This window comes from Egretta garzetta, unplaced genomic scaffold (genome assembly GCF_000687185.1).
Source record: "Egretta garzetta isolate BGI_Z169 unplaced genomic scaffold, ASM68718v1 scaffold137, whole genome shotgun sequence".
In the NCBI taxonomy this organism is placed as follows: domain Eukaryota; kingdom Metazoa; phylum Chordata; class Aves; order Pelecaniformes; family Ardeidae; genus Egretta; species Egretta garzetta.
Genome location: NW_009260139.1, coordinates 608,728 through 636,669, shown reverse-complemented (window position 1 = coordinate 636,669; position 27,942 = coordinate 608,728). Strand labels below are relative to the sequence as shown.

Here is a 27,942-nt window from a genome sequence, read left to right as displayed (position 1 = left end):
TGTTCTCAGAGAAGATTTCTGTGCACTGGAGTGGCTAGAAGAAGTTTTCTAGAACAGGCATGCACATTGTTCTGGATTTTCTGGGGTAAATGTGTCAAAGAAACATGCTTTGCCCTCCTGGTTGATGAGCGAAGAAATGCAGAATCTTTTTATGGTCCTTGTGTTTGCCTGAGCTTATTCTGCTTGGTCTTGGCTTAGCCAAGGAGCAAATATCTACTCCGGCACGTGGAGGAGATTATAGTCAGGCCTGAGTTTACAGAGATTAAGGCTTGTGAAGCAACACGGCAAATCAGCTTGATTTCCTTGAATTATTTGTGTGTCCACAAGTAGCATGACATCATGAGCACCAGTTCTCTCGTGGCCTGCAGGCTATGTCAGCACCTCGGTACATCGTCCATCCAGTCAGCCCAACCTGTAGCATGCGTCCTCTCACTTTTCTTTACAAGCTTGCAGAGCGGAAGGAGCGTGGCTTTATCTTATGCCTCACTCATATGACAATGTAACTGTGTCTTGGAAAAATTATGGAATATGAAATTACTGAGCAACCTGATCTAGTTAATGGTGTCCCTGCTCACTGCAGGGGGGTTGGACTAGATGACCTCTAAAGGTCCCTTCCAACCCAAAACTTTCCATGATTCTATTACGTTCTCCCATAAATGCCTACAGTAGAGTTTCTTAATGAAAAATATTGCACGGTACGTAGTTAGAGGTTACTGAACTAGCAAGACCAGTCCCATCCGGGCAAGTCCTTTTGATACGTCAGGTGACTGTCAGAAGATGAAGTGCATGGTTCAGAAATCAGATGTCACTAGACCCCACCTCATCCATCTTAGCCCATTCATCCACAGAGAGAAAAGTTTTGAGGAGAAAATCTATCTCCTAGCTGACATGAAGCCATTGCCATGTCCGTGAAGATTCACATTCCTGGAACTAAGAATAAACCTGCAGCTGTGGGCAGGCGAACTGGCTGGGGCGCATAGCAGCCTCCGAGAGTACCCGCCTGGGAAGAGCCTCCACATGCGAACCACATCACAGACGTACTCGCAGCTTGTTCCTTCTCCCCCTCACTCCATGAGCGGGCTGAAGTCACCAAGGCAAGGTGAGTTACGCCAACACGATCAGGCCTGTCAACAAACCAAACCTGTTGCAATGAGTCTTATCCCAACTCGTCACTTTGACAATGAACATTAGGTCTCCTGAATCTCTTAAAAACCATTTCAGAGTTTCACTCTTAGCGCATTTCTGAAGGAGTTTTCCTCACACTGTTTTCAAGCTCATGCTTTCCTTGGTTGCCCACTTCGCTCGTGAGATTCGTACTGGTTTATCACATGGATTCAGTCATAAAATGCAAGAACTGCTGAAGGGCTGACACAGGCTACAGTGGATTTCTCCTGAAGAAGACACTGTTATGATCATTAATTGGGCTGTAGGGGTCAGCGTGTGCCAGGGTGGTTGGTGGCAGCGGGGGCCTAGATCGCTCTGTCCCACCAGGGTCTTTTGGTCTTTTCCTGCTGCCTCAAAAAAAAAAAAAAAAAAAAAAGAAGAAGAGAACGGGATGATATGGGAAGTGATAAAAGAAGTGTGAGAGTGAGGAATGAGGTTGGTGGGTGAAAAAGGCAGGAGAGAGGCTGACACGGCACAAAACAGTGCTTGAGAGGGATGTGCCAGAAATGCTACTGGCATTACAGGGTTTTAGCGAATTTTCTGTATACAAGTGACTTGAGAGATCAGCTGTACTTTATATTTTCAAGATATTGCTGAAATCCTCAAATACGTATGTGGGTTTTTTAGAGGGATTATTTGCTTCTTTTTTTCCCCCCTTCAGAAATATTTGCAGTCTTCATTCTTATCATCTGTGGGTTTGGTGGGAAAGTTCTTGGATGATTCACAGATTTTAAGAACAGAAGGAGCTGTTATGTTCCAGCTAATTTGAGTCCCTTCTTAACATAAGCCATAGAGCATTACCCGGTAATCCCTGCAGCAAGCTTCTGGTTCAACCGGAGCATGAATTTAGAAAGACATCCCGTCTTTAAATAGAGATGTTAAAAACTGGAAAATTCACAGGCCTTTAGATCAGCTTCTTTCAATTGTTAATTACTTCACATAATGTGTAACATAAATTTCTTTAACTTCGGTTTCCAGTCTCTGCCATCTCACTATACCATTTTCTGCTAAACAAGAAATCCTGTACCATCTGAAATGACACCTCCATACAAGAGGTTGGAGGCAATTTTAAAACTTATCCTTCTCTTGAACAAATTCAATAAAAAAAAAACAACTTTCCTGCAGGGTAAGGCTTGCTTAAAAAGTCTCTAATAATTTGTTTTCTCCTTTTAAAACCTTTCCAAAGTCAGGGTTTTGGTTTTGGGAATTTTTTTTGAAACAAGGGCAGGAATTAAGAAAATATTTTGGTAACTGTTTCCATTTTGTGCACATAAAGAAATAATAGCACTTCTTTGTAGTGAAATGGGGAGACAGTGTAAATTGAGCACTATCTTATTATTTAAATGGAGTAAGAAAGTGTTGAACTTTGGAGAAAAAAGTGAACTTAGAACCTAGCAGGTGTAATGAAATAACAGAGTATTCCAAATACATTTACTTTCCATCTGTCATAAACTGACAAACCTTTCTTTGGCATATATTCTTAGTAAATTAAGGTAGAATTCTTGTGCATGCACAAAAATACTGGCCATTTTCATGTCACAAAAAAACCTAAAGTACAGGATCCTGATTTTTATATAAATATGTATCTTCAAATATATATTTTGAAGGTCATCTTTGAAAAGTTGCTGAAAGTTTCAGCTCAAATGAAGCCAAATGGTGTTATTCAATTCTCATCATGGAGTAGTCTAGACAAATAGGCGGCAGAAAGTTAGTGCCCTAAACCATTGTGCCATCTGGTTCCCAATTGCTACTCATTTTCATGATAATGGATCTATAATGGATCCATGCCAAGTTACTACTTGAGAACCAAGCCAAGAAACTTGATAGTATTTCATAAATAATACCTCAGGAATAAAACTTCTATCTTATTTGTAGCTGTCTTGAGAATGTTTCTCTTCTCAGAGAAAAATAATTTGTGTCTAACTGGTTGTGGCTTCTGGAAGTGACAGTGCATCCACTGAGATTCCCCCTGAACCCCAGATTTAAGCATGCACAAGAGCACCTTGCAGGATCATGGCCTAGAAACCCAATTCAGTTTGCATTAGAAGCAAAGGCAGCATCTTCCTTGGTGTTCAACAAGGGGAAAAATGACGACCTATGCATTTGTCACTCAGTCTTCGTTGTAAGGCAAAGGGATTTTTAATTTTAAAAAGAGGTGAAGAACTTTCACGGAGTGATTTTCTATAAAAGGCTTTCTGTGAAGTGCTTTACAAAAGATGTCCTCTTGTTACGGAGGAGAAACTGAGGCATGGGACTCTGATGTGAGTTACCAGTGTCACCCAGGAACAACTCTCCTGGGGATGAGGCCAGAAATAGAAATCAGGTCTTCCGCAGTCCTTTCAGTTGTGCGCAATTGGCGCTCTCATCTAAAATAACATCTATCCTGTTTACCACTGCAAAAAGCACGTGGTCTGCCCATATTGCTGAAATCAGATGGGAAAGTGCCAAGTGAAGGAACCTTTCAGAAGTGCCCACACAAGCACTTTAAATGCTTTGTGTAGCATTGTACAATAAGCATGAAAATTACTGGTTTTGAAGGGCTCCAAGATTTATTTCAAAACGCAGGCTATAAGCTATCTCACCAGCAGCACTGAGCCCTCAGAAAACCTGAGCCTCGGAGAATTTTGATTACTTGATAAAAAACGAGATACCTGCTTAAGGAATCTGTAATGACATTTAAAAAGAAACACAAGCTGTGTATAGAGAAGAATATTTATAGGGGGTTTTTGGTGGTTTGGGATTTTGTCTCTTATTTTTCATCCTTTTTTTTAGTAATTTAACAGGACTTGCAGTGGTATCAGGTTATCCTGTAGAGTTTGCAAACCAGTGCAGGGTTGAGCTCCATGGCAATACCACCTCCACTATAAGAAAAGGACATTTTCCTGTCATTTGGGATTTTTCCCAAATGGTAAGAACAACAGTGGCAAGTGGGTAAAGACTGGTAGCTGTTTATAAAAAAAAATTGTATTATGGGAGTAATCTAGTTGCTAACGATGCAAGTAAGGATCTAGATTTTGTTGAAACCATAATGAAAATAGGAAGAAAGGGGACAGTGATTCATACTGTGCACTGCATGGTTGGGCTCAGGTCCTACAGAGACTTGTGTGGACACATCCACGTAGCATCAAACAAGGCCAAGTCAGTATCTTGAAATATTTAGGACTGCACATTAAACTCAGATGTGGGTCATAAATTCCTCGAGACAGAGGCGCTATTTGTTTAGAGCATCAGCGCAATGCCCCAGTAACTTCTAGTGCAAAATAAAAGCACTTTTGTTCTATTTCCAAAGGCCTCGAGTTTTAAGTATCTACAATACAGAGTGAACCAGTCCCCATGAAGGCAAGGAGAATTTTGGTGCTAACTTCAATGGGGCTCAGACCTAAAATCGAAGAACCTTTGAAGAAACAAGTACAAATCTTGCAGATGTAGAGAGATGTGGGGGAAAATCTGTATCCTCTGAGAGATTTGTGCAGCAACGCAGATGCAAAATGGAAGCTGTGTGTGTATATATATTCTCTTTTAAGTACCAAGCAATCTAGAATGCAAGTTTAACTTAGCTCTGCTTATCATAGCATAGTTGTGGCTCATTAGCAGTCATGAACTGTTTTATGCAAAGCATTGCATGCTCCCAGTTGAGAAGGGGAAAGGGCTGACTGAAAATAAAAGATGCCTAAACCTTTCAAAATATTTGGGAGATGAAATCATTGCTTTGTTCAAAGTGAGTGGTATAAGACAAAACATTACAGCTGGTTTTCAGTCTGTTGGGAGCATGAGCACGGTCCTTGATAAAGCCTGTTGATTAATTGATGTATACCTGCCTACTACTGAGCAGCAGTGTGAGACTGTGAGGAATTATCTGCCACCAGCTGTCTTGAAGGATGTTTTTTTTAAACAGCTCAAAGAGAAGTTATAGTAGTTTGATGCAGAAATTATTAGCGAAGTTCTTTGATTCATTATGCAAGAGAGAGTTACAATGATCCCTTCTGGCCTTATATCCAGTTTTAACATCGTTTTAAAAATAATGGCTTATATTAGTTTAAAAAATAGTTTCACAATTACCATAGTTACAGAAATCCAGGCACCAGCCTCTTGAAAAAGAAAAACAAGGGCTAAAGAGTTGTGGTTGTTGACAGTAGTGACTTCCTCCTTGACTCTGTGGATAAAAGGGAACAGCAGCATTCATTCAACCCTATGCACCTACCTGCACAGGAGCAATTTAATTTTTGGTCCCATGCTTTCAGTGTGGGACCCTGGAGGCTGTTTTCTTTCACAGAACCTGTTAAAGGAGGCAGCATCTTTTGTTGGTGTTTTGTTAGTGAGTCTGGGTAAAAAAGGGAGAAAAGAAAGATTCCAGCTATAATAAAGGGGGAAATGGACAATATTATGCCCCTAAAAATGTGAAAGAAACCAGGAGAGAAAAAGGAGTTGCCCACCATGTCTCCTTTATATTTCATGTAAGACATAAGCAAAAACTATATTTCCTGGTCTCTAAGGAGGGCAGAAATCTAGCAACACTCACTGCTGTTCTGGCCCTTCTCCAAACAAGGGTAGAAGAAGCAGGAAAACTGCTAGATAAATGTCTGAGCTGTACCACAAGTCCCTCTTCATGCCATTTAATACCTCAGAAAACAGCATACACTGCTGCCACCCCTGGGGTAGTGTATGCTCTGTGTAAAAGCAGAGGGGGGCACAAACCTTCAAGCCAAAGGAGACAGTTTTGATGTTCTAGTTTTGCATAAAATGGGCAAGGATGGCTTGTTCTCAGCAGGACATGAGCCTAGATTTCATTTTAGCAACCTTTTGGTGGGTGGCACTGGAGGAGTGGTTCAATTCTGAGCGCCAGGCTCTTTCGTATATGAGGAGACACTTCACATTTCTTTTTCATGCAGCAAGTTGGGCTTTAAGCTCTTGGTGATAATCAGGGACAGCAAGAGGCTCATGATGATCTAACAGCTGTCCCCTGTCTCTTCTGAGAAATGGATAGGAGATCTGGGCTGCAGGATGCCAACTGGACACCCTGAACTGAGCATCCCCAAGTAAACATATATGTCAAGCATGTTTCAAGGAGGAAGATGTCTCAGCATCTAGGTTAGAACGTAGCTCAGAAGTAACTATCAAGTCTTAGAAACTGGCAGTGGTAGAAAATCCATCTCATCCTAGTATGTTATTCCAGCTGTTGATTATCCTCAGTCATGGGCTGCTGGGAGATTGTACCCAGTGGCCCAAGCCTAGCCCCAAGGAAAGTTCTTCTACGACCACGTCAAGTGGTTTGTAAGAATCACAAGTGCTTTTGAACAGCCAGACAGCTAGCAGCTGGAAAACATTGTTAGCAGCTGCAGAACAGCAATGGCCCGTGATATTAGCTGCCAAATCCTTTCTGAGTGTTGCCTAATCAGCTAGCTGAGGCTCTTCATGAACACAATTTGAGACTAAAGTAGATAAGTCCTAACACAAAAGCTGTTTGAATAGAAGATATTTACTGAGTTGTTGGATGGCAAAGATAAATTCGGTGATATTCAGAGTTCCTTGTTGTTGGTTTTTTAATAGAAGAATTTTGTGGGTTACTGATTTGTCAGAAAATTACCAGTCTAAGCATCTGCACCTAAAGCGAGGCATTACATGTGTCAGGCGACTAGCAATGCTTTTCCTTGGTGTCATGAATGTAGTGATTTTTTTTCTCCCCCTAAAGCAATGACAGAAGCTGTGTTATAGGCGTCAACCAGAAAGAAAAGATACTAAAATAATTTGCTTTATTGCTTAATGGCTTTAATGTAACACTTTGCTTTATGACTTAATTATGCATTGCTGTCATGGTATCTTTTGAGATAGGTTTAAATTAAGTTTGTGTATGGTTAAAACACATTTAGAACCAAACTCTGCAAGGAACTTTCTTCATTCCTGTGGGAGCTTGTATAAGGCAAAATTGCTGCATACTCCAAAAAACCACATGGGAGCAGGATCAGTCCTCCTACCCCAAATCCATTTGACCAGTATGGAAACAGTAACCTATACTACAGCCTATATAGGTGTCAGTGAAAGTGTTCTCTGTATCCTCTCTGCTTTCAAAAAGTACTCAGAAGTGTCTAACGAAAGCCAAATGCCTGAGCACTTCTGAGGACTGGGGTCTTGCTTTCCTCTGCATGCTGCTTCGTGATGTTACCTAAGGATATTATAGCTTAGTATTTTCCTTCACTGTATACCATGTCTTCACAGCATAAAATAGTTTAGATACGTTACTGTTGGTGTTTTCTAATATTGGAATGTTTAGGGTATAATTAATTCCTCTTTTAGACCAATCACCATAAAAGATTGAATTTCCTTATTAAATTGATTTCCATCTGCTAAACCAACTCTGAAGGTCTTAAAATAGATTAAATTGTCCTTTTGTTGCGTGGATAGCTGAAGCTTCCGAAACAATATTTGAAATGCAGGCATTAATTTCCAATGTTTTCTCCAAAACAGAGGTATTTGCATCCCCTCAAAAATCTCAAATTACTTTGAAAACTATTTGTAGGGGGTTTTTTGTGCCATACTTTTTATGTTATGGGGGAAAACAGAGCAATGGAAGTGGTCAGTGACGATTTCTCCATCACGTGGTACTAATACTAGAGCAAGGCTAAAGAAATGGTGGCAGAATTGGACCATTTATTTTCATGTGTTTCATCCCCAGAAGTATTTTTAACTTGGATGAGGCAAATCACGTAGACGTAATGTTATCTTGTGAAGGTGTCATAAAGCTGGTGCACTGGGCTTTTGTGCACTGTGAAGATGAAACTGTGTGATCTTAAAGAGTACACCAAGGGTATCTCCTGCCACTGCAGCTTTCAAGGGAAGAAGTTCTAGGATTTCAGCTAATCAGTAAGAGCTTGAAGTGTGTTGGAGAGATCCCACACGCTTGGCTCAAATTTAGGAAACTGGCACTTTGTTCAAGCTGGTATAAGATAAAATCTGGCAGAGTTGTGAACTGAAATCAGGCTTTCCATAAGTTTTTAGTACAAGCTGCAAGAAAGACTGGAAAGTACCAAAACCCATTAGTTAGGGGGATACACCAGGCAGTTCAGGTGCTGTGCCGGCATTTCTGACAACATTCTGCTGTCCTGAAGGATCACCGCTGATCTGAAGAGTGTAAAAGCCGTTGGGTACATATTTCAGTTACGTCCTAGTGAAATGCTGTGCTGCTTTCCCTCCGGAAAGAGCAAACTTTAGGTGAAGGGCAATCATTACGTGCCAGCCTCTGGGTTGACCCTGATTTCTTTCAAGGAGACAACATGAAATTTTGCTTCAGCTCACATATGTCAAACTTGCTGGTGAACTGAAGAAAAAGAAAAAACTAATAGAAGTTTGGTATAATGTAAGAACAGCTTGAGAGGGAGCGGTGGTGCTGAATATTGTGTGGTCTGATGGGGAGGATGGGAGGAGGGAGGGTAGGGGAGCAGGGAGGAGCGGAAAAAGCAGATGTAGCTTTCTGGTTTTGTGCACAGTTCCCACATTACATGGAGAAAGATACCTTAATTCAAACGAACAAGCTTACCTTATGGGATCAGCAGAGCGAAATAAAATGAGCCTGTTCAGCTGCACAGGGCTCTGGCTATAACGAGAGCCTCTGGGCGCTGCTCTTTGCGACAGGCAAGCGGTGCTGGTAGTGACCGACACCTTGAGCTCCTTCTGGCGCCTGTTGGGGAGGAGGCTTTAAGGAGTGCCTTGCTAATTTATTTGCGGATCGCTGTGTCCCCAGGAGAAAGCAGGCTGTGAGTTTGGTGTCTCCAAGGCTTCTTTCACCCCTGGTGCCATTAGCATGCACTTGAGCGTCTAATTCCAAGCTCTAAGTGCAGCAGAAGGGCTCTCCTCTGGGACTCAGCCCCTGCTTCCCTCTTTCAGAGTCAGCACAAGCCGCATTTCTGAGACGGGGAACTTCTTGACCTTTCCCTGCCCCATCTGCAGTAGTACTTTACTTTGCTGTTTGAATGCATTTTTTTTGTGTGTGTCTGTATGCATTTTGCCCACACATTAGTAGATGGCAGTAACTATCAGTGTAGTGGTTGACAGTTAACTTTTCTTTTTCTTGGTGCAGGTTTGCAATTAATAAATCCACTTTAAGGGATTGGTGCAAACAGCAGTTTTCAAAATTTGACCAGGCTTTCTAAAGTCATTTTATACCAAAATAGAGCAGGTTGGCTGCAAGCAACTCAAAAGGGCATCACTGGAGCTTAAGAAATCCATTTACCTCTGCACTGGCTATGCCAGCTATCCATGGTCAGGTGAACCCTCCTTACTGAATTAACTTTGTTGTTAGTTATGTGGCCCTGCACTCAGATTCTGGCACCAGTGAATAGCATCTGCACCATGTGGAAATGTTTTGGCAATTAAGAGCCAATTAAATTTGGCTCGTTCCCCTGTTCCATCCTTCTTATGATGTCCAAGGAGAAGACTCATGACTGAAATATTTAGCATCTATTAAAAAAAAAAAAACAAGAAAGGTGTCTTGACTTTGCTGACTCTGGGGGTTTGTTTTTCTCTGCATTTTAAGGTCCTTCGGAGGATCAAAGTTCAAGGGACATTGCACCATAAAACTTGTTCACAGAAAAAAAGTATACAAAAGTGCTTCTAAATCATGTACAGTTTTATTATCGTTGGGTCACTGGTGGTAAAAAAAATCCTGTGCACTCAAGTATTTGAATACTGTCATGTAAGGTTAGCCAAACTGTTGAAATAGAATTAGCAAGGAAATAACAGGGCTGGCGCCTTTATCCACAGTTATTTTTACCCTTTCTTGCACTTATTTGTCTTGGCAAGACTTCTCCAATGAGATACAAAGCTATCGCTTACCCTTTTTTAAACTGTGTATAATCAAGTCTGCAGATCATAGAATCATAGAATCATTTAGGTTGGAAAAGACCTTTAAGACCATCAAGTCCAACCGGTAAGATCAGTCAGACCATCAGTTAGACAGATGAAGCCGTAAAACAATGAATCTCTAGAAGTGATCCTTTGTGTAATGCTGTCCTGCCTTTCCTTTTATTTGCTCATTAAGGACTGTGATCCATATATTGACGGGGTAGATATATCTGTGGGCCTCACAGCTGTTTAATGAAGTCGTTGTTGCAATGCTTTTCCCTGTTTGAGAAATACAACTATGCTCGTGTGACAGGTAGATGGTGTCACACAGCATCAAACCCAAGTTCTCCTAAGGAAGGTCTCCTAAGGCAGAGAGCAGGTTGGATGCCAGCACAGCACCTGAGCATTTATCCTTCCTCTTTGTGCTCTTTGTAAAGCTCCTACTCCAAGGGGGAAAGTACCTTTTGATGAGGAACCTTTGGGCACTTCCGTAATAGAGGTAGCAGTGACAATGTTAGAAACATGTGGTAGTGATTTAGCAAATGCTTGATGAATGCAACCATTAAGAAAAACATAAATGCAATTTCAGAATCTCGGAAAGGAACAACCAGAAGGTATTCACCTGTCAGTCCAATATTTACTTTACAGTTTGTTTAAATTACAATTATTAAGGGAACACTTAAAACAGAAAGAGTAAATGGTATGTGGAACACCTAAACCATGGATCACAGCTGATGCATACAGAAAGAGCTCTTCCAAAAAATGAGGTTTTTTAGATACACAAAACCTACAGAACTGGGATTTCATCCATTGTGTACTGCCCATGTCCCGGTGTATTTACTTGCAAACATAGGTACCACAGCAGGATACATAGTAAACAGTAGTCTTGGTATATATATCCACTTACATAGTGGGTATCTGCTTGACAATATGCCTTTCAGTCCTGTAGAACTAAATCCTGGTGTTGTGGAATTCCATGGCATTTTTGCCATTTGATTTGTCCTGGGATCAGATACTTTTTTTCCATAGAGAATTTCGCAAACTATTGCCTAAATAAGAATACAGCACAGTGTATTAAAAAGAAAAAAATAAAAAATGAAAAAGTCAGTGTTGACATGTGGCAAGCAGCAAATAGTTCTTAAGGATGCAGTTTTAAAAGGGCTATCAAATATGCGGTAATTTATCTTTGGACTTGTTCTTTTCAATATATCAAGTAGTGAATGACGAGGAGGGAGATGTAAACACCAAGTTAATTAAATCCTCTGATGATATTGGGCCAGGGAGGATAGTATATTTCAGAGCAGATGGACTGAAATTTCTGAATGAGCTGGCAAATTTTAGGAGGTGGGTAGAAGAAAAGGAAGGTGAGTCGGTATAGGCAGAAATGTCAGACAGTTCACCGAGAGAGCAATTATCATCATCAAAGAAGAATCAGTGACATAGGGTGGGGGAAATGTTAGGATCATACTTGGCACGTTATAACAGCCTTTTGTCTGTGTGTATCAGAGTATTAAATGAAGCATTCCTGATCTCGTGGAGGGAAGGCCTGAGAAAGTGTTGCTACCTGGTTTCACCAAAAGGAGGAGCATAGCTGAGGATGTAAATGAAGTTCTGGAAATGACAGTGGATCAACATGAGTGAGATGAGATTAAAAGTCCAGACTTCTCTTCCTCTGTGACTGATCGAAACTGGCATTTGAGGTCAGACCTGAGGGACAGTCCTGGGGCACATGGCAGGGGTCAGCTTGACCAGTGTGGAGCTGCAGGACACTGATTTTATGCAAGAAGTCTCACGAGTCAAGATTTGCTGTGCCTCTCTAGAATGGCAAGACCAGTCACTCATAGTGTGGTTTCTCCATATATACACAGATCAAGTCCGGGGGGCCCAGTCAATAGGAACTGGTATGGGACCTAAAGGAAAAGCCCCTTTGGCTTAGACCCCTGACTCTGTGCCAGGTGTGTTCTGCTGTGATGTCCAGCCTCTATTCTCTTCAGCACCTTACAGTCACCTTGCCCTACAGCAGTGTTTCGCACCCAGTGGGTTGAATCCCTCAGGATATTTATGAAAAGTGAGGGTAGGAAGGTTTATGAGAGGAACTATATATCTGAAGTACTTAAACGCTAGTCCCCTCTCTCTCTGTCTCTCACCAAGTCACTTGCTCATCTGTCTTGTTCGGGGTCACCTATTCTCTCCCAGCTTCTTAAAACTCATAGAAATGCTAAAAATAAGACTCTGTTATCATGGGTACTCTTACAGCACATAGAAAGGTAAGATCTTGAAGGAATTTAAAAATTCAAGGGATGAAAAATTCTTTATTTTGAATAACCCAAGAGGCCAGATGGCTGTACAGAGGCATCTTTGTACATCTAGAAAGGTCATAGTAATGACACTACCACCTGTGAGTAATGATGCCATTATCTAGAGCCTTGGCAGGACTGAAATTGGAACAGTGCAGACAACAATGGGTTGTTCATTCTAAAAAACAGAACTTGAAATAAGAAGCTGGAGCATATTCAAAGAAAAACAATGAAGAGGTCAAGATGGTCACGGCTGGATTGAGCTCATCTATGGTGTAATGTAGTGTATTCGCTGGTAGCTTGATAAGCTTCTGCCTGTGCATCTGTATGCAGACTCACCTATAGGCTTATGCTGACTTCAGAAATTCCTTCTCCAAGCTGTATGATCTTGTCCTTAATCTGCAGGTGTTTGTTCTTTCCATTTTGGTCTTGCCAGTTTTCTATATCCCTTTCCAGGTAAGAGGCTCTCTGCCTAAAGAAATGAGCTTGTCTGACCATCACTGAACATCTGGAAGCCATTTGAAGTTGCCTTCTCATTGTCTTGCAGACATCACTCCTCAACTGTCTGAACAATTTTTAGATAATTTCTTTCTAGGCTTCCTGACAGCTAAGTTCAAGCAGAAGATATTTTACACACACGCCACACCAGTAATTACTTGCTTCATGAAGCTTCCCTGAAGGGACCCTACTCCTATAGGCACATTCACTGGCTTGTATAGGATGTGAGGCTCATGGAGAGCATCTTTCCTTAAAGGAAGTGTATCTGTGAGAGACATAGCCTTACAAAAAGAGTTTCCCAGAGAAAAGACAGGCTAAGTCATTTTGCATACCCAAATGTATACCTTAAGACAGAAAAGAGACAGCAATGAGACACAGCAAATTTTTCTTGGGGTTTTATTACATTTTAGGTAGCATATTTGTGCTTAGGTTTACTACATACTGAGGATCCCATTTTATTGTAGGATTGATTACTTCATTCCAACTGCAGAACTTGTTGTGCAATTTGTCCTTAATTTTTTTCTTCTTATTCTCTTCATTTTGAATTCTTCATCTCTCCTTAGTTCAGTCTAAAGAGCCTGAAAGGGCTGCCTGTGGAGCGGATTGCAATATGCCTGGCCTTGTCTTCAGATTGATCTGCTGCCAACTACATCTTCCAGCGCTCAGTCAGCTTCTTCTCTCCTCCCCTTTTGTTTCTGTGGATACCTAGCTAGGATTTTAATTTCTGCACTTGTTGTCCTTGGGATTTGTCAGTAGATGCCAACTTCTCTTTTCGCAGCCCTAAGGTGTATTGGAGCTTAACTGGGAAAGCCTACTGGGCAGTATGGATGTCTAGTTAGAGTGGTCATCTTCTTCCCCCAGTCTACTCTATCCAAAAAAAATATTTTGGATTTTTTGACCTTTGGTATAATATGCCCGCCTGACTATATTTATAAGTCCAGTGCAGATGCTAGGGGTGGGGGACTACTAGATCTCATATATGTACAAACCGTCAGGCTTTCCTGAATCCTAAACTTCCATGTAGACTTTTTTCCTAACTTGAAAATACCCAAACCCTGGCTGAGGGAACTGCATTAGACCTCCAATGCTGGTTAATATGTAATAATTAGAGGTGTGAAAAACTTGAAAAAACATCTGAAACATGCACTCCAGGTGCATCAGTATGCTTCAGTTGCTTCAGGTTTCCCATAGTACCCTGAGGTACTGATCAGAATCACAGAATCACAGAATGGCAAGGGTTGGAAGGGACCTCGGGAGATCATCCAGTCCAACCCCCTTGCTAAAGCAGGCTCACCCAGAGCAGGTTGCACAGGACATCGTCCAGGCGGGCTTTGAATATCTCCAGAGAAGGAGACTTCACAACCCCCTGGGCAGCCTGTTCCAGTGCTCTGTCATCCTCAAAGTAAAGAAGTTCTTCCTCATATTCAACTGAAACCTCTTATGTTTCAGTTTGTGCCCATTGCCCCTTGTCCTGTCACTAAGCACCACTGAGAAGAGTCTAGCTCCGTCCTTGTGACATCCACCCTTAAGATGGTATGTGTTGATGAGATCCCCCCTCAGTCTTCTCTTCTTCACTCTAAACAAGCCCAGCTCCCTCAGCCTTTCCTCATACCTGATGCCGCAGTTATTTCCACTGACATGGAAACATGGGATATCCTGTCTCATAGAAAACTATGGATCTCAGTTCAGGATTTAGAGACGGAGCCTTATCCATGAAAATGAAAGTGCTTGCTCTTCTTTTCTACTTTCTTGCCCTTGTCATCATGACTTCAACATATTTTCTCTTGCTAAGGATGTTGCAGAAATTTAAGCTCTTCTTCAGTCATCTCTGGCCCCTTGAGAGTACAATAAACTGAAGAAGGGCTGCTTTTGTTTTGGTTTGCCCAGCCAGGGAGAAATAAATGGAACTGAGATGTACTAAAACGAATAGCTTTTCTAGCATTTTTAAAATAATCATAATTTGCCATGTTTCTATGAGAAGAAAATCTGATGCTAATTGATTCTATAGGGTTTTGAGCCGTCTACGTTGTTATAATTGGATGTTTCACCAACTGATAAAGGGAGCAACTTCCGTAGAAGCAAACAGTTCTACGAGCTCTAATATGTATTGTAAGAATAGGTTTGAAGTTGAAAGGAAAAAAATATGAATAATCAATTGGAAATTAAACTCAAGCTGTTAAAAAAGGAGAGGATGTCTAAGGAAATTTGAATTAGAATCATAACACTTTGCAATCTTGCACAAAATAGTATATAAAGTTAATTGGACCGCTGGGTTTTGCAAGCTTACTTGTCTAAGGAGCTGCTCTTTTCTTTAATGAAAACATCATCCTTCACAATGTCAGGAGAGCACATGGGAATCGCTGATCTCACATGCCAGATGTCACATTCTGTTACACTTTTAAACCTTGAAAGCCCCGGTAGTTTTGGAAATCCATACAAACCAAGGATGATGTGCTTTGTTTGTTGGTGGTTCTTCGTCTGTAAAAGGCTGTTGGTACTGAAGTGCTGTCAATAATCGCAAACCCTCTGGAAAAATAGTGCCAGAGTGTACACTTATTAATTGAGGTTTAAATAACGACGTGAAGTGTCATATGTTGGCTTCAAAAGATGAAGCGGCTGTCTTGATTTTTGCTGCAGAATATATTTTAAAAACTTCGCTAGCAGTAAGTACAGCTTCTTTGAAACATAAAATTATGTAATTTGTTGTAGCGAGGTTTTTACTGAAAAGTTGGACTCCAGAGTGGTCTGGAACACTTCGGTAGTCAGTTTTGCTTTCTGCAAGCCTACCAGATGAAAGATTGCTTCTGATACAAGTTTCAGATTTGAATGGTTTCCAGTAATTCTTCATTTATCTGTATTATCCCAGTGCCCTGAAGAACCAGGCAGGCATCAGGAAGCCATCCTGATACACGCAGTCACACAGCAGAGAGGCTGTCCTGACCAAACCAACTTAAACTAGAAATGAAGACAACAGATGGATACAGTCAGACAGCAAAATTCAGGGAAACAGTGGGACAGTACTGGGCCAGAATATGAGTGAGCTATGGCAGCACATCAGCAGCCTAACTACTGTCAGCCTCTGGTTTATTGGTTTTTTAGATATTAGAGGAAAGAGGAGTCTTACAAAGGAATTTGAAGGGAGATAATGAAATAGCTCTGAGATGTTTACAGAGCTTTCCTTGCAGGCATGAAGGGCGGTGTGGGAGGCACATGAAGGCACTTGCTTGAATATTTATCACATGGGGGTGGAGGCTGGTATTGTGGGTTATCAGAGAGGGGTGAGGGCATCTTTCTGGTGCAGAAGAGTTACAGCAGCAGAAGAGCATAAGGAGACCATTGGAGCCATCGGACAGTCAGTTCCTTGGAGTTCTCAGGCTGTATCCATCATGGCAGTACTGAGCTGTGGTTTTAATAGGAACAGTTAAAGAAAAGAGTGTGGGAGGAGGGTTGTTTACTTGATTTTATTTGGATTTTGGAGAACTTTATCCAAACCCTATTAAAGTCAATTACATGGGCTTTTCATGGGGTATTGAGGAAAGATTCATCTCCAGCCAAAGATGTCTAAGTGTAGGTGTCCATGTGTGAGCTAGGTATCTGAGCTCCAGTTTTCTCTGTGGAAACCTAGGTGTGGATTTGGATGCCTCAGGCTAGGTGTCTAATGCCATTTGAGTTCTTCCTGGCCTTCAGCTGTTCCAAAGGGACATTGATCTTTAAGGTCCTGTTAATTAAGCCAGTACGGTCTGTAGACATAGAGAGCAATTCATCACAGCCTGAATCTCTCTGTAGGCTCCATTAACTGTATTGACTGCGTCTCTTTTGAGTGTATTGGGGACTAACTCAGTACGCTCATGCAAAGATACCTACAGCTGGGTCTTTTGCCACTACTGAATATGGCTCCAAGGATATAAAATCTCATACAGCTGGGTGAAATCCTTACTGTGTTGGCATTGGTAAGAGTTTTGCCAGAAACTTCAGTCAGGCTAGGACTTCACTTTCTGTGCTCTTTGCAGGACTTTTTATCCAAGCATTTTGTTCAGCTTGCAAATGCGGATACTTCTTTAATTAAAATTTCCTACAAGCTCTTGAATTAATGCCCCTATCCATCTGTTATTCCGCTAATATCCCCGATAATGTCTCACAGTAGCTCCCAAAGAGCACGAGGAAAAAAGCTACGATATAATATCAGCATTTACAGTTGGGTAGTGAAGTACAAGACAAGCATTAAAGTTTTCTAAGGGCACCTACACCCTGCAGTAAAGCGTGGCACTGAGGTCCACGTCCAGCAGAGATGGGGGCAGGTGTCTCCACACATCACGCTGCAGTTCCATATGGAAGATAAGAACCTGGGTCTCAAAAGCAGTACAGCTTCCAATGTCCCTGAGACTGGGTCCCTTGGTTTAGGGACAGCCGCATGTTAGTGCAGTTGCATTGCCCAGCGCTGGAACAAGCTGTCCTGGTGCTTGCTGGGATATTTCGGTTCTGATGTACTGTAGAATGTAAGTGTGCTTTAAATAGAAAGAATGTTCACCAGCTATCTGTAAGATGCTTTTTAATAATGTGCTTTTCTATTTTTTTTTGTGATATATTCTGCTTTGAGGAGCTTTTCTTTCTGTTTGTGAGCTAAGAAATTGTGCCAGAATTACTGAGAGCACTCCTAAGACTGGGAATGAATACATGTGAAAAGAACAACTCGTTATTTGAATAAGTTTGCCTGAAGGGGGAATTTCTAAATTTTTAGTAAAATTCCATTCTCTTTCTTCATGTTAATTAAAGTAAAACTGGGAGGGTAGGAGAGCACAGCGTGGTAGTGTGATATATCTGGGGCACAACTCAAGAAACAAAAAGTCGTCTTACCCCCTTGGCTTGTCTGTCTTTTTATTGAATGCTGTGAGTTTTCATTTGCAATAATGAACTTCTTTTATGCAAAACTTTTCAGTACTACCAAATGAAAGGAGGAACATGTTGACAGGAAGCGAAGGTTGCATAATCTCTGCAAAAGTCCAGGGCTGAATCGCTGCTCTGTTCATCACTGCGCTGTTTGATCCGGCATCAGGGATTGGGTTTTCTTTCTTCCACTGACTTGAATAAAAGAAGGATCAATTCCTAACTGACCACCTCCACCAGCGCATCAGTCATATTTCTTTTAGTTATAAATTATCCCCATAGTAAAATGGATTAAATAGTGCATGTTTATGACATCCAACAAAATCTTCCAGGGAGATCATGTTATCCTTGGAATCAATCTTTTCAGGCAGTCTTTTGGAGTGGGTTAATGCAGTAGCAATATTTCTTCAGCTTTTTCCCCATTTCTCTTTCTCACACTTGGAAGCAATGACTTTCTGGCTGTTCTGTGCTGGGCCACATGCAGACACAGCAGGAGGCTCTTGGCTCCTCCGACTGCATTTGCTGTACAAACAACTGCTCCTTACTCCCTCAGAGGAAGACGCGGTGGGCAGATAGAAATCTTTCGCAGGCCAGATGGGGCTAATGGGCCACAAACTGGAGCAATCTGACCAAAATGCATATTAAATTGAAGGTTGTTTCCTGAATTTCTGGCATGGAATTATGCACCGTGCTTGACTGGTTTGCAGTAACCGGATCTGGGTTTGCATGTTTCAACTCCCGATCATGTCAGTGGTATGTGGTGGCACTCAGACTTCCCAGGAATTGCTCGGTCCCTTCTGAGATCAGACATACATACATTCTTCAGATAGCTCTCAAGTAGACTTAAGTGCGATTCTGCTAAGCGGCACCCCTACAGTATATGACTGTTGTCACATCCACTGGGGCAATTTCTAGAAAAACCTCCTTTGCTAGTTTGCTTTTGTTTTGTTTGCTTGTGTTTTTCCCCCAGAATGTTGGTTTTAAGTCTGTATATCCAAATGAAATTTAGTGCTGCTTGCGCAAAATGCAAGGTATTTCCCTCAGGCCTGCGCTTATGCCGTTCATACCTTTAGGAGCAATTCTCCAGATTTCACCAGCCAATCAGGCTCTGATTAGGGTAACATAAGTATAAGAGGTATGCCAGGAATGGCAGTGGGCTTCAGTTGCTGGTCTTCGTTACCCAGTAATTTTTTTTTTCTTTTTGCCCTACACTGTTATCCCGAAATTCAATCTCTATTGAGATGTACATCTGAGAGACCCATAACATTTGTGGAATTCTCTCAAAATGTCCCCTGGACCAGATTAATTTCAGAGTAATGACCTGCTTCTCTACATTTCTCCTGTTGCTTATTTAAATAGGAGATGCTACTTTACCTGCTCAGTCAAATGATAGTGCAGCATTTAGAAGATCTCTTAAAGCAGCTGCTGCTGCACTCTGCACCAGCAGTGGTATCATTTCATAAGTGGAAAATAAACCCTTGTTAATGGAAAATAAACCCTTGTTAAGCAAATGGGGTATAAATTGTTATGTAACAGGAAACATTTAATGAGAAGGTACTTAAAGGTCTTTTTATACCATAAGCACATGTCCGGTTAAGTTTTTCTTGGCCCCATTGTGCAAAAGAATTTATCTGTCCCAAGTAAGGAGTGCATTTTTTTTTTTCTAGTATTCTCATCATGCTGGTACTAACATACCTGACATAGAAAAGCTTTGAGATTCTCCAAGAGAACATTTGTATAATACTGTAGTGAATTCAGGATATAGAGACAGAAATAAGAATAAGCATATTTGGGTTGCAGATTGATTAGTTATGAATATCAGTGAGGAATTTTGGTTATTTAAAAATGTCTGCTGCCAGCACTTCCAATGCTTTCTGGTGATGGCTGTGGCTGGCCCAGTGTCTTCTCCCTTACTCTCCAGATAGATGGGACACCAAGAGCCAAGAAAGGAGTTTATAAGACAGGGCATAGTTAAGGATCAGCCTGTTTGCCTCCAGATCCATCAGAAAGTAGGCACTTATCTGTGTTTAGATAAGACACTGTAGAAGGAGCCTAACTTACAAGGCATCAAAATGTCAGCAATAACAGACGTCTGGAAGAAATTTCCTAGAAAGAACCTTATTAGCCAAAGACACCCAGACAAGATGTTGTCTTGACTGGTAAGTTGCCAAGGGTCAGACCACAAAACTAAAAGAAATGAGATCAGACTGAGATCTTAAGTTACGGCCAAGATCCAGCCCTCAAAAGAAAAGAATCAGATGAGGGTTGGAAGACTTTGTCTGGGGAAAGAGACATCTCCTCTGCCTTTAATTCTCTGGCTGATGACATAAAGAAGAAGCTTATACCCTTTTATTAGACAAATAGTATGCCTAGCTTAGTTTTATAATAGTACCAGTATGTGTGCGTATGTAAAAATATATGTGTTGGAACTCTTGCATGGACTCAGGCTAAAGGTTGATGTTAGTCAGCCTAGCTGTGAGTAAAAACCTAGTTACTGAGCTGCTGAATGCAGTCCTGTACACTTTGCTGTATTCACCGGTTACCTAAAATGTGGTGAACCAGCGAGCGACTCATACACAGAATGGACCTTGACTAAATGCACTGTTCAGGTTCTCTTCATAGTAAGTTCTAAAGGAGAATCTATTATTGAAGTAAGATATGCATTTGGTATTCCATAAGTAGAATAGGGGGTATGCGAATCTTACTAGAGATATTACAGCCAATAAATATTGAGCTATCTATGGATGACCTTGGTCAGACTTTCAGCAGTGCAGGAAAGATTTGGAGGTCAAACTTCTGAAGATGCCTGAAAGCTCATTTTTAAATTATAGTCAACTGACTTTCCAGCAGTATCTGAAATACTAAAAAATGGATTGGAAATGGGACTTGGTCTCCTAAATGAGCTTTAAAAACAGGTAGACAAAACCTTTGAAAGAATGAGGGACATGTGTCGAAGAGGTAAACTCGGTGGTTCTTCCCCCGCTTCAGATATGATTGGGTATATGATTCAGGTATGATTGGGATAGAACACATTCCCAAGGGTCTGGAAGTGAAGTGAAGGAACAGATAGATTTTAATTTGTTCCTCTTGCTCACTGCAGGATGGATATGTGTCACCTCTTCTTTACTGCGTGGAGGCCCTTGAAAAGCATTATGAGAAGCCACAAAAAGTAGATTTCTGTACCCCTTTGTCCATCTCAGGTGTTTCTGATGTCCAAGAGGTGAACCTCCTAGGCAGGGCTAGCCAAATGCTCTTCCTGCTTATGAGCCACCAAGTTGTTTCCAGTGCAGCACGTTCTTTGCCCTCTAATGCCAGACGCCAAGGGCAGTCATAATTTAGTCACCTCTGCCTGTTTGATTAAAAAATGGCTTGTCTAATCATGGAATGTGCCAAGAGATTTCATATAACAGTTTTTCATGCCACTTGTATGTTGGTTTCTCTCCACATAAAGCTTTCCAGGGAAAAGATTTTCATATTCTGGATCCCAAGACTAATAAAAAATTGAAACAAATTCTTTGTAGGATGTTAATTCCAGCCCGCTTTTCTTTTCCTCTCTTCTCTGATTTTAGCAGCTGTGTCTAAAAGTGTTCTGTTTGCTTTTTCTGCAGACTGTATGTGGATGGGCCTTTTGGAAGTCCCTTTGAGGAATCCCTGAACTATGAGGTCAGCCTCTGCGTGGCTGGAGGTATTGGAGTTACACCGTTTGCATCAATACTCAACACCCTGCTGTAAGTGAGCTTAAGCCTTTTAAAGCCATTCCCCCCCCTGCCCCAGTTTACCACAGTAGTACATGTCAGAAAGACTTTCAGGGTGTTTAAAAACTTTCATTAGCATAAGTGAATGATTCCTTGGAGAGAGGTAGAGGAATGTGGTAAAGGTAGAGGATGACCCCTGAAGAGCATAAATCATCTCATACAGGCTTTGTAACCCAAAGAGTTGTGGCAGAGTTGTGCCAGTAATGCACCTGAGCTGGGACAGTGTCACTAACCTTTATATCCCATCACCAGCCTAGCCCGCAGTCACAGGCCTTCAGCTAGACTTGTTCCCCTAGTCCCAGCTTAGCTGAGGCTATGGACTATGATAGTGAGTTTTGAGAGTCAGGAAGCTGTGACAGTCTTTCTGCTGGAAATGCAGGGCCAGCTCTCCTGGCCTGTTTGACTTCTGTAAATGTGTAAGCCTGAAGTTTTAAAGGAATGGGTTCAGGAATTAAGGTTTTAAAGGAATTGGATTCAGATAGCATTCAGATGTTTAACTCCATTTGAAAAGTTTAAATTTTAGGTATACCTTTCTCTTTACTTTTTTTTCTTGTTTCTCTCTCTTTTTTTATTTTTTATGTAAAGCCTTTGACATTCTGTTCAGATCAAACCTTTCACCTCTTGTTTCTCTGTCACATTAAGCAGCATGATTCCCACCAAATCTTACTCTGTGTGAAATAGGCTTGCTTTTATGATTGCTATTGATTTTTCTTTCTTTTTTTTTTTTTTGCTAGATTATTGGCTAAGAGCTCCAGTCACAGGTTAAGCACCCCTGTTTCATAGGTTCTGTATAAACAGCCAACCAAAGCAGCAAACCTTCCCTGAAGTGTGGAAAGGCTAGCTGGCTTTGGGAAGGTTTTACAACGCACAGCTGAAGCATTTGTTCTAAGCTGAACATGCCAATGGCCAGTTCTAACTCCAAAGTGAAGTTAAAGCCTGGAATTTAGATGCTGTGCACGTTCTTCTGTCCTTGATCCGTGCTGGACCTGACAGTGCTGAGCGCTTCTGAAAATTATCAGCCTTACCTGTCTCGTAGCGCTGCAGCCCTCAGAAACCATCTCGGCTTCCCTCATTTTCTTTTCCTGCGAGTGTATTGATCATCCTTTCAAAAACAGGGTACATTTTTGCTGAAAGCCTGGGGCCCAGGTGACCATTTTCCTCATGATGGATTATCCTTGACAGTGCTTAGCAAAAATGTCACAGATGATAGTGATGGGCCAACAGCAGGTAATGAGGTGTTTGCCTCCACCAGTGTGTTGGAACTTGCCCAGACACTGCCATAGAAGGTTAGTGTCCAAAAGCTCTTGCAATGTCGATTTATCTGGATAAAGCCCTAAATGGGCTTCCTAGCAGCCAGTCCCATAGCCTGCCTTGGTAGCCAGTCTTCCCCTTGTGCACTGTAACATTATATAGGGGAATCATTCTGTGATTCTGAGCAAAAGTAACAGCCTAAGCCTGCTTTCCTTCTCAGTATTTAAACATCAACAAAGCACTGGTTTAGTGGATGATCTGCCCGGTGTCTTTGCCCTGGCTGAGAAGCAGAAATTTGGCAGGTGTGACCATGCAAACTGCCATACGACACCAGCGCTGCAGCGCAGCGGGGCCAGTCCTGGTGTGTCAAGGGCATGCAGGTCCGGGGGAGATCAGAAGCCTGTCAATGGAGTAATTTGTTTCCTGCTCAGTTGTGTTCCTCTTGTATGTACACAATTTAATTCCTGCTCCTGCCCTTCCCTCCGCTTAACCCAATGCCTTACTTTTAAGAAAATACAGCTTACCTTAATGAAAGCTAGTGGCTTTCGTGCAGAAGGGTCTGTAAATAATGGCTGTTATGGGCAGTGGTAACATAGAAACAGAAGAAGTGTTATATACATGTGAATTTGGTTGTAATGGGGGATTGCACCTTCATGCATAATATATCCTGCTGGAGGTAGTCTTAAGCATATGTGTCTGAGGTGCTATTTTAAATCTGTGCTTGACTTGCAGTCCAGTCTCTTTGTCCAGCCGCAATGTTCCATCACCCAGAGTGCTGTTTTGTTACTGAGCTACAGCAGTTCAATACAAAATGCCTTGTGTTTTTCTCTTCTTTTATCCTTTTTTATGGTGAAAGGCACTTATTTTCCTTTCTACTGCTTATACTTATCTTGTCACATCTGACCAGATTGTGACCCTTCCTAAGGGCTTGTCTTAGTAGAGGCAGTCAGAAGAAGATGGAGGAAATCCTGCTCTGCAGGTCAACAGTTTACGAATAAAAAAGCTGAAATCAGGACTTGAAAGACACTGTACTCTCCAGTGTTAAAGCACTTTTTTTCTCTCTGTGGGGAGTTTACATGAAAGGTGAGTTCTCAGTCCCTGCATGCTGCTGAGAATGAGAATGTCTCCAGCCTTGCTCCCCAGGCTTACAGTGGAGGTTAAGGGTATGGGGAGGTAAGACAGCGACTGGAGTCACCACTTAGGTGGATCTATTAATACAATACCCTTGATGGATATGCCAGCAACCCTAGAGTTTGAAATAATGCACAATGGATATGGTGAGATGTATCATGAAACTTTTCAACTGGCCTTAGCTCCTGGCACAGGCGTTGGGAGTTGACAGGCTATGGCAGTGATCAGAACAACAGAAAACAGCACTGGCTAGCTAAGAAGATACTTACTGGATATTTGTGTTTTGTTTGAACTCATTAATCATCAGGATTTTTTTCACTTCTGTTTTCTTTCCCAGTTCATTCCAGTCCTTCCTTTCTGCTATATTTGTGTTTCACTTGCATTAGAAATGTGCAGTGAGAGTCCTGTTTTTCTAAGTGCAATGCCGGAATCTGCCCATGACTGTACTTTCCCCACCGGCATTTTCTGAGGGCTGTAATATATCACACAGTTCCCTAACACAATGGAGCTCTGATTTGATTTGGTCTTTGTGATTTTGGTAGAGTATTAATTATAATCAACCAGTGCCTTCCACATATAAAGGCAGAATTAAGTCCTGACATTATTGCATTTGTCAATATTTTCCTCTTATGGGTCGCTTTATAAACCTAATAAAGAATTGACATTATACACTTGAACTTAGAATGTCTGCTTTGCTTTGAAATAAAAGTTTGATGATGATTATGCATGAATCCGTATTTGCTGCCCAAAATATCTGCATAGCTGACAACTTCCTAACGCGGAAGCAGTATCTGTGAAGGGTGTTAGCTCTGTGCTAGAGATTTAATATTCTGGGGATCATCCTAATAGGTTGCATTGGTCATTTCAGTGTCTGATGTATCATAGAATGAAGAACAATTTAGCAGTTAGCTTCTAATGGAAATTCACGTTTCCACTAATGAATATAAAGCATCTTAATTAATGTTTCCTTTTTAACTGATAATTCTTAATTACCCAAATACTTTATTTTCAAGTGACGGCTGGAAACACTACAAGCTCAGAAGACTCTACTTCATTTGGGTGTGCAGGGACATTGAATCTTTCCGCTGGTTTGCAGATCTGCTCTGTATTTTGCATGACAAGGTAATGGGTGTTGCTTGGAGGGGTACTGACAACTTCATAAATGCAGTGTACGTCCGCCCCACACAACTGGCATGCTATAGAGAAAGGCAGCCTTGCTCAAAACAAGCAAGCTCCAGCAATACTTCTGCTTGGGCTACCTGACCCAGACTCCATTTACTCTTGGAGCTGCACAAAACAGTTTGAGTATCTGTCACCAATATTCCATTGAGCAGTGTTGCCATGTACCAGCAATCTGGACACACTTACCTGTGAAATGTAAAAGATGAAAGAAGAACGTGCAGGTTGGGGCGTATGAGTGGCCTTTAGCCATTTGGCTAGTAGACAGAGTGAGAAGGGAAGGGGATTTACAATTTCAGGTAGATTTTAAGAGCAGTGTACCTTCCTAAAGTAATATTTTGTGCACACATGGAGTGCACGAAGGGGTGCTATGCATGCGTATCTTCTTCATTAAAAAGCTTACTTCACTGATGCTGAAACCAAAGTCTCTCAGGATAGTAGGCACAAGTGACTTTGCACTTCCATTAAGAGAAGGGATATTTTTTCATCTGCTGCTTTTATCATCCTCCCAGCTTTGGCAGGAGAATCGACCAGACTATATAAACATCCAACTGTACCTCAGTCAAACAGATGGAATACAGGTATGTGGCTAAACACTGTTTGTAAACTGAACTAGACCTTGGGGTAGTAGACAATGCAAACTGTCAGTCAAAGGCAAAAGGGAATTACTGCAGATGGGAAAAACAGGAAATGAGGCCATAAACCCATGAGATTGGATCTCCTGCCCATTACTAGGGCAGGAGAGCAAGTTCATCCCCATGACATTAAAAGAATCTAGTCTAGTAGCCTTAACTTGATTAGATATGGGCAGAAATCCATGTCTTCCTTTTCTAGGAAAGAGGTCCTTCCAGGCCAGGCCACGGACCAAACAGTTGGCCATGTTTTATGGGAAATCTGCATCATTTCTGGGCTAAGAATCAAAACAGGATAGTTCTAAGAGCTTGAAAGCTCAAATCTTCTTTTCAAAGAAATATTTGAGAGAAACTAGCTATTTTTAAAAGCTTTGGATTTCTTTGCCTCAAATATAGACGAAAGTTAAAAATCTCTTGATGTATAAGACTGGAAATTATACTGAACTGTCGATTTTCATGTATTACCAACCCCAAAGCTGGGCTAATTCCTCAGATCTTGGCATCTCCCATTGTTATTTACATGTTTGATCTTTATTTTACATTGCTTAGCACACGAGCCTAGGCCTGATTCTTTACCCTGCTGCATCTGGAAGCTTTCCATTGACTGCAGTGGGCCCAAAACCAAGCCTAACGATTACTACAAAACATGAAATGCAGCGAGAAACCATGCCCAAAGGATTTTGGTCTGCCTGGTATCAGGTGGAGACAGCATAACATTCACGCTCTGGTAGGAATGCTATCCAATAGTCTAAATAATGTGATAGCTACGATAGTTACGAGCAGTAGTCCAGATTTAATGCCTGGATGATGTATGTCAACTGGAATGGGGTACTTGAAAACACCTAATTAATGAACCTGGTATGCAACCGTTAGGTTAAAACTAAAACCCGAAGCAGGACTGCATGGCAATGACACAGCAAGATCGTAGTAAGAGACAATCCAAAGCAAGTTTTCTAATAATGCATGTCAAGCAGCTACTGAATTAATTTAAGTCAGCTTTGCTTTAAGTCAGTCCTTCTTTAAAGTCACTTTTCTCTTGTGGCTGTTGAACAAAAGTGGCATAAATATAATGCAGCTCGTCGTTTCTCAAGGGGTAGTTAAACTCAGGTCTCCACTGCCGTACAGCTTCTGTCTTCACTGGTGTTAGTCCAAGGTGCTGACTGCTACCAAAATTAGGGCAGTTTTGCTTGGTGCTCCCTTTGCTCAGAAGTAGCATGCCTGTATGACAACAGGGAGCCAAGCCCCTCATTCAGCAAATGCCTCTTGAATATAAAAGGACAACAGAGGACGAGTTAGGCAAGGCTCTGTGTTTGTACTGGTATGAACAATCTTTCAGATCATTCAGCAGTGGAGTGAAACTGGTAACCTAGATAAGATGGAACTGCTCTCTGCCTTTCTATTGCATTAGGGCAGAAAACCAAAAAAAAGGGAATGCCCTGCAGTGGAAGGGCATTTGGTCTTATCAAAATGCTGGTGAGTTAGCACTGCTGGAATGGGTTGGGATCCATCCAGGGAGCAGTTTTGGCTGCTTTCTGCTGTTACAGCAGCTCAAACCAGCTGGCAAAGTACTCTCAGGGAGAAATGTAAGATTCCCCTTGTTACTTTTTCAGACCTAGTCGTCTTAATAGTTACTTGTACAAAGTTACAAAAAGAGACTTCAGACAGAAATATGATTTTTGCATCAGTAGTGTTTCTTCCAGCTTAGCATTAAAAGCCAATGAGGGAATAAATAATAGGAGCGTGGTTATTGTTTTATGGCTTAAATAAATTGGTTTAAAAGTAATGGGAAGATTAATGAGCAGCTGCATGAGGAACAATGTCTAACGAACACCAAGGAGAGCCATTGAAAAGGCAGCGAGCAAAGGTGTTGGTGCATGAAATGGCTGCAGTTTTAATCACAACTTGTGCTCAGGTTTTACACCTCAGCGATACGGTAAGGCAGCCAATGTCAGAAATGGGAGCCTTGGGTGATAGGAGGCAATTTGCAAATCAGGCAGAATGGAATTTCTTTGTTTCTTGCAGAAAATAATTGGTGAAAAATATCAAGCTTTAAACTCGAGGCTTTTGATTGGACGGCCCCGGTGGAAGCTCCTTCTTGATGAAATAGCGAAGTGTAACAGGCAGTAAGTACCAGCCCGCTTGAAGGATGCCACAATTTGAAGGGTGGGGATATTACCTGTTTCCAGCTATATTTATATGAAAATATTTTTGTTTTTTATCTTAGAGTGTAATGTTTAAGCTACCAATGTTGAAATTAGCTAATATGTTGCAGTGAGAGATAGCCTGTACAAACTGAAGGTTTGTGGTTTTTTCTTT

General features: G+C 41.5%; 1 protein-coding gene across 3 annotated transcripts in view; it reads left to right on the top strand.

Annotated features, from left to right (window-relative positions):
- Nucleotides 1–27,942, top strand: part of NOX4 (NADPH oxidase 4) — a 119,339-nt gene that overhangs the window by 86,756 nt on the left and 4,641 nt on the right. For 2 of the 3 annotated variants that reach the window (XM_009641683.2, XM_035897104.1), the window contains exons 13-16: nucleotides 21,287–21,406; nucleotides 24,829–24,937; nucleotides 25,507–25,575; nucleotides 27,649–27,749. In XM_009641683.2, coding sequence (XP_009639978.1) covers nucleotides 21,287–21,406; nucleotides 24,829–24,937; nucleotides 25,507–25,575; nucleotides 27,649–27,749 — 399 coding nt within the window. The remainder of the gene's footprint in view (nucleotides 1–21,286; nucleotides 21,407–24,828; nucleotides 24,938–25,506; nucleotides 25,576–27,648; nucleotides 27,750–27,942) is intronic. The other variant, XM_009641684.2, reaches the window with a different exon arrangement.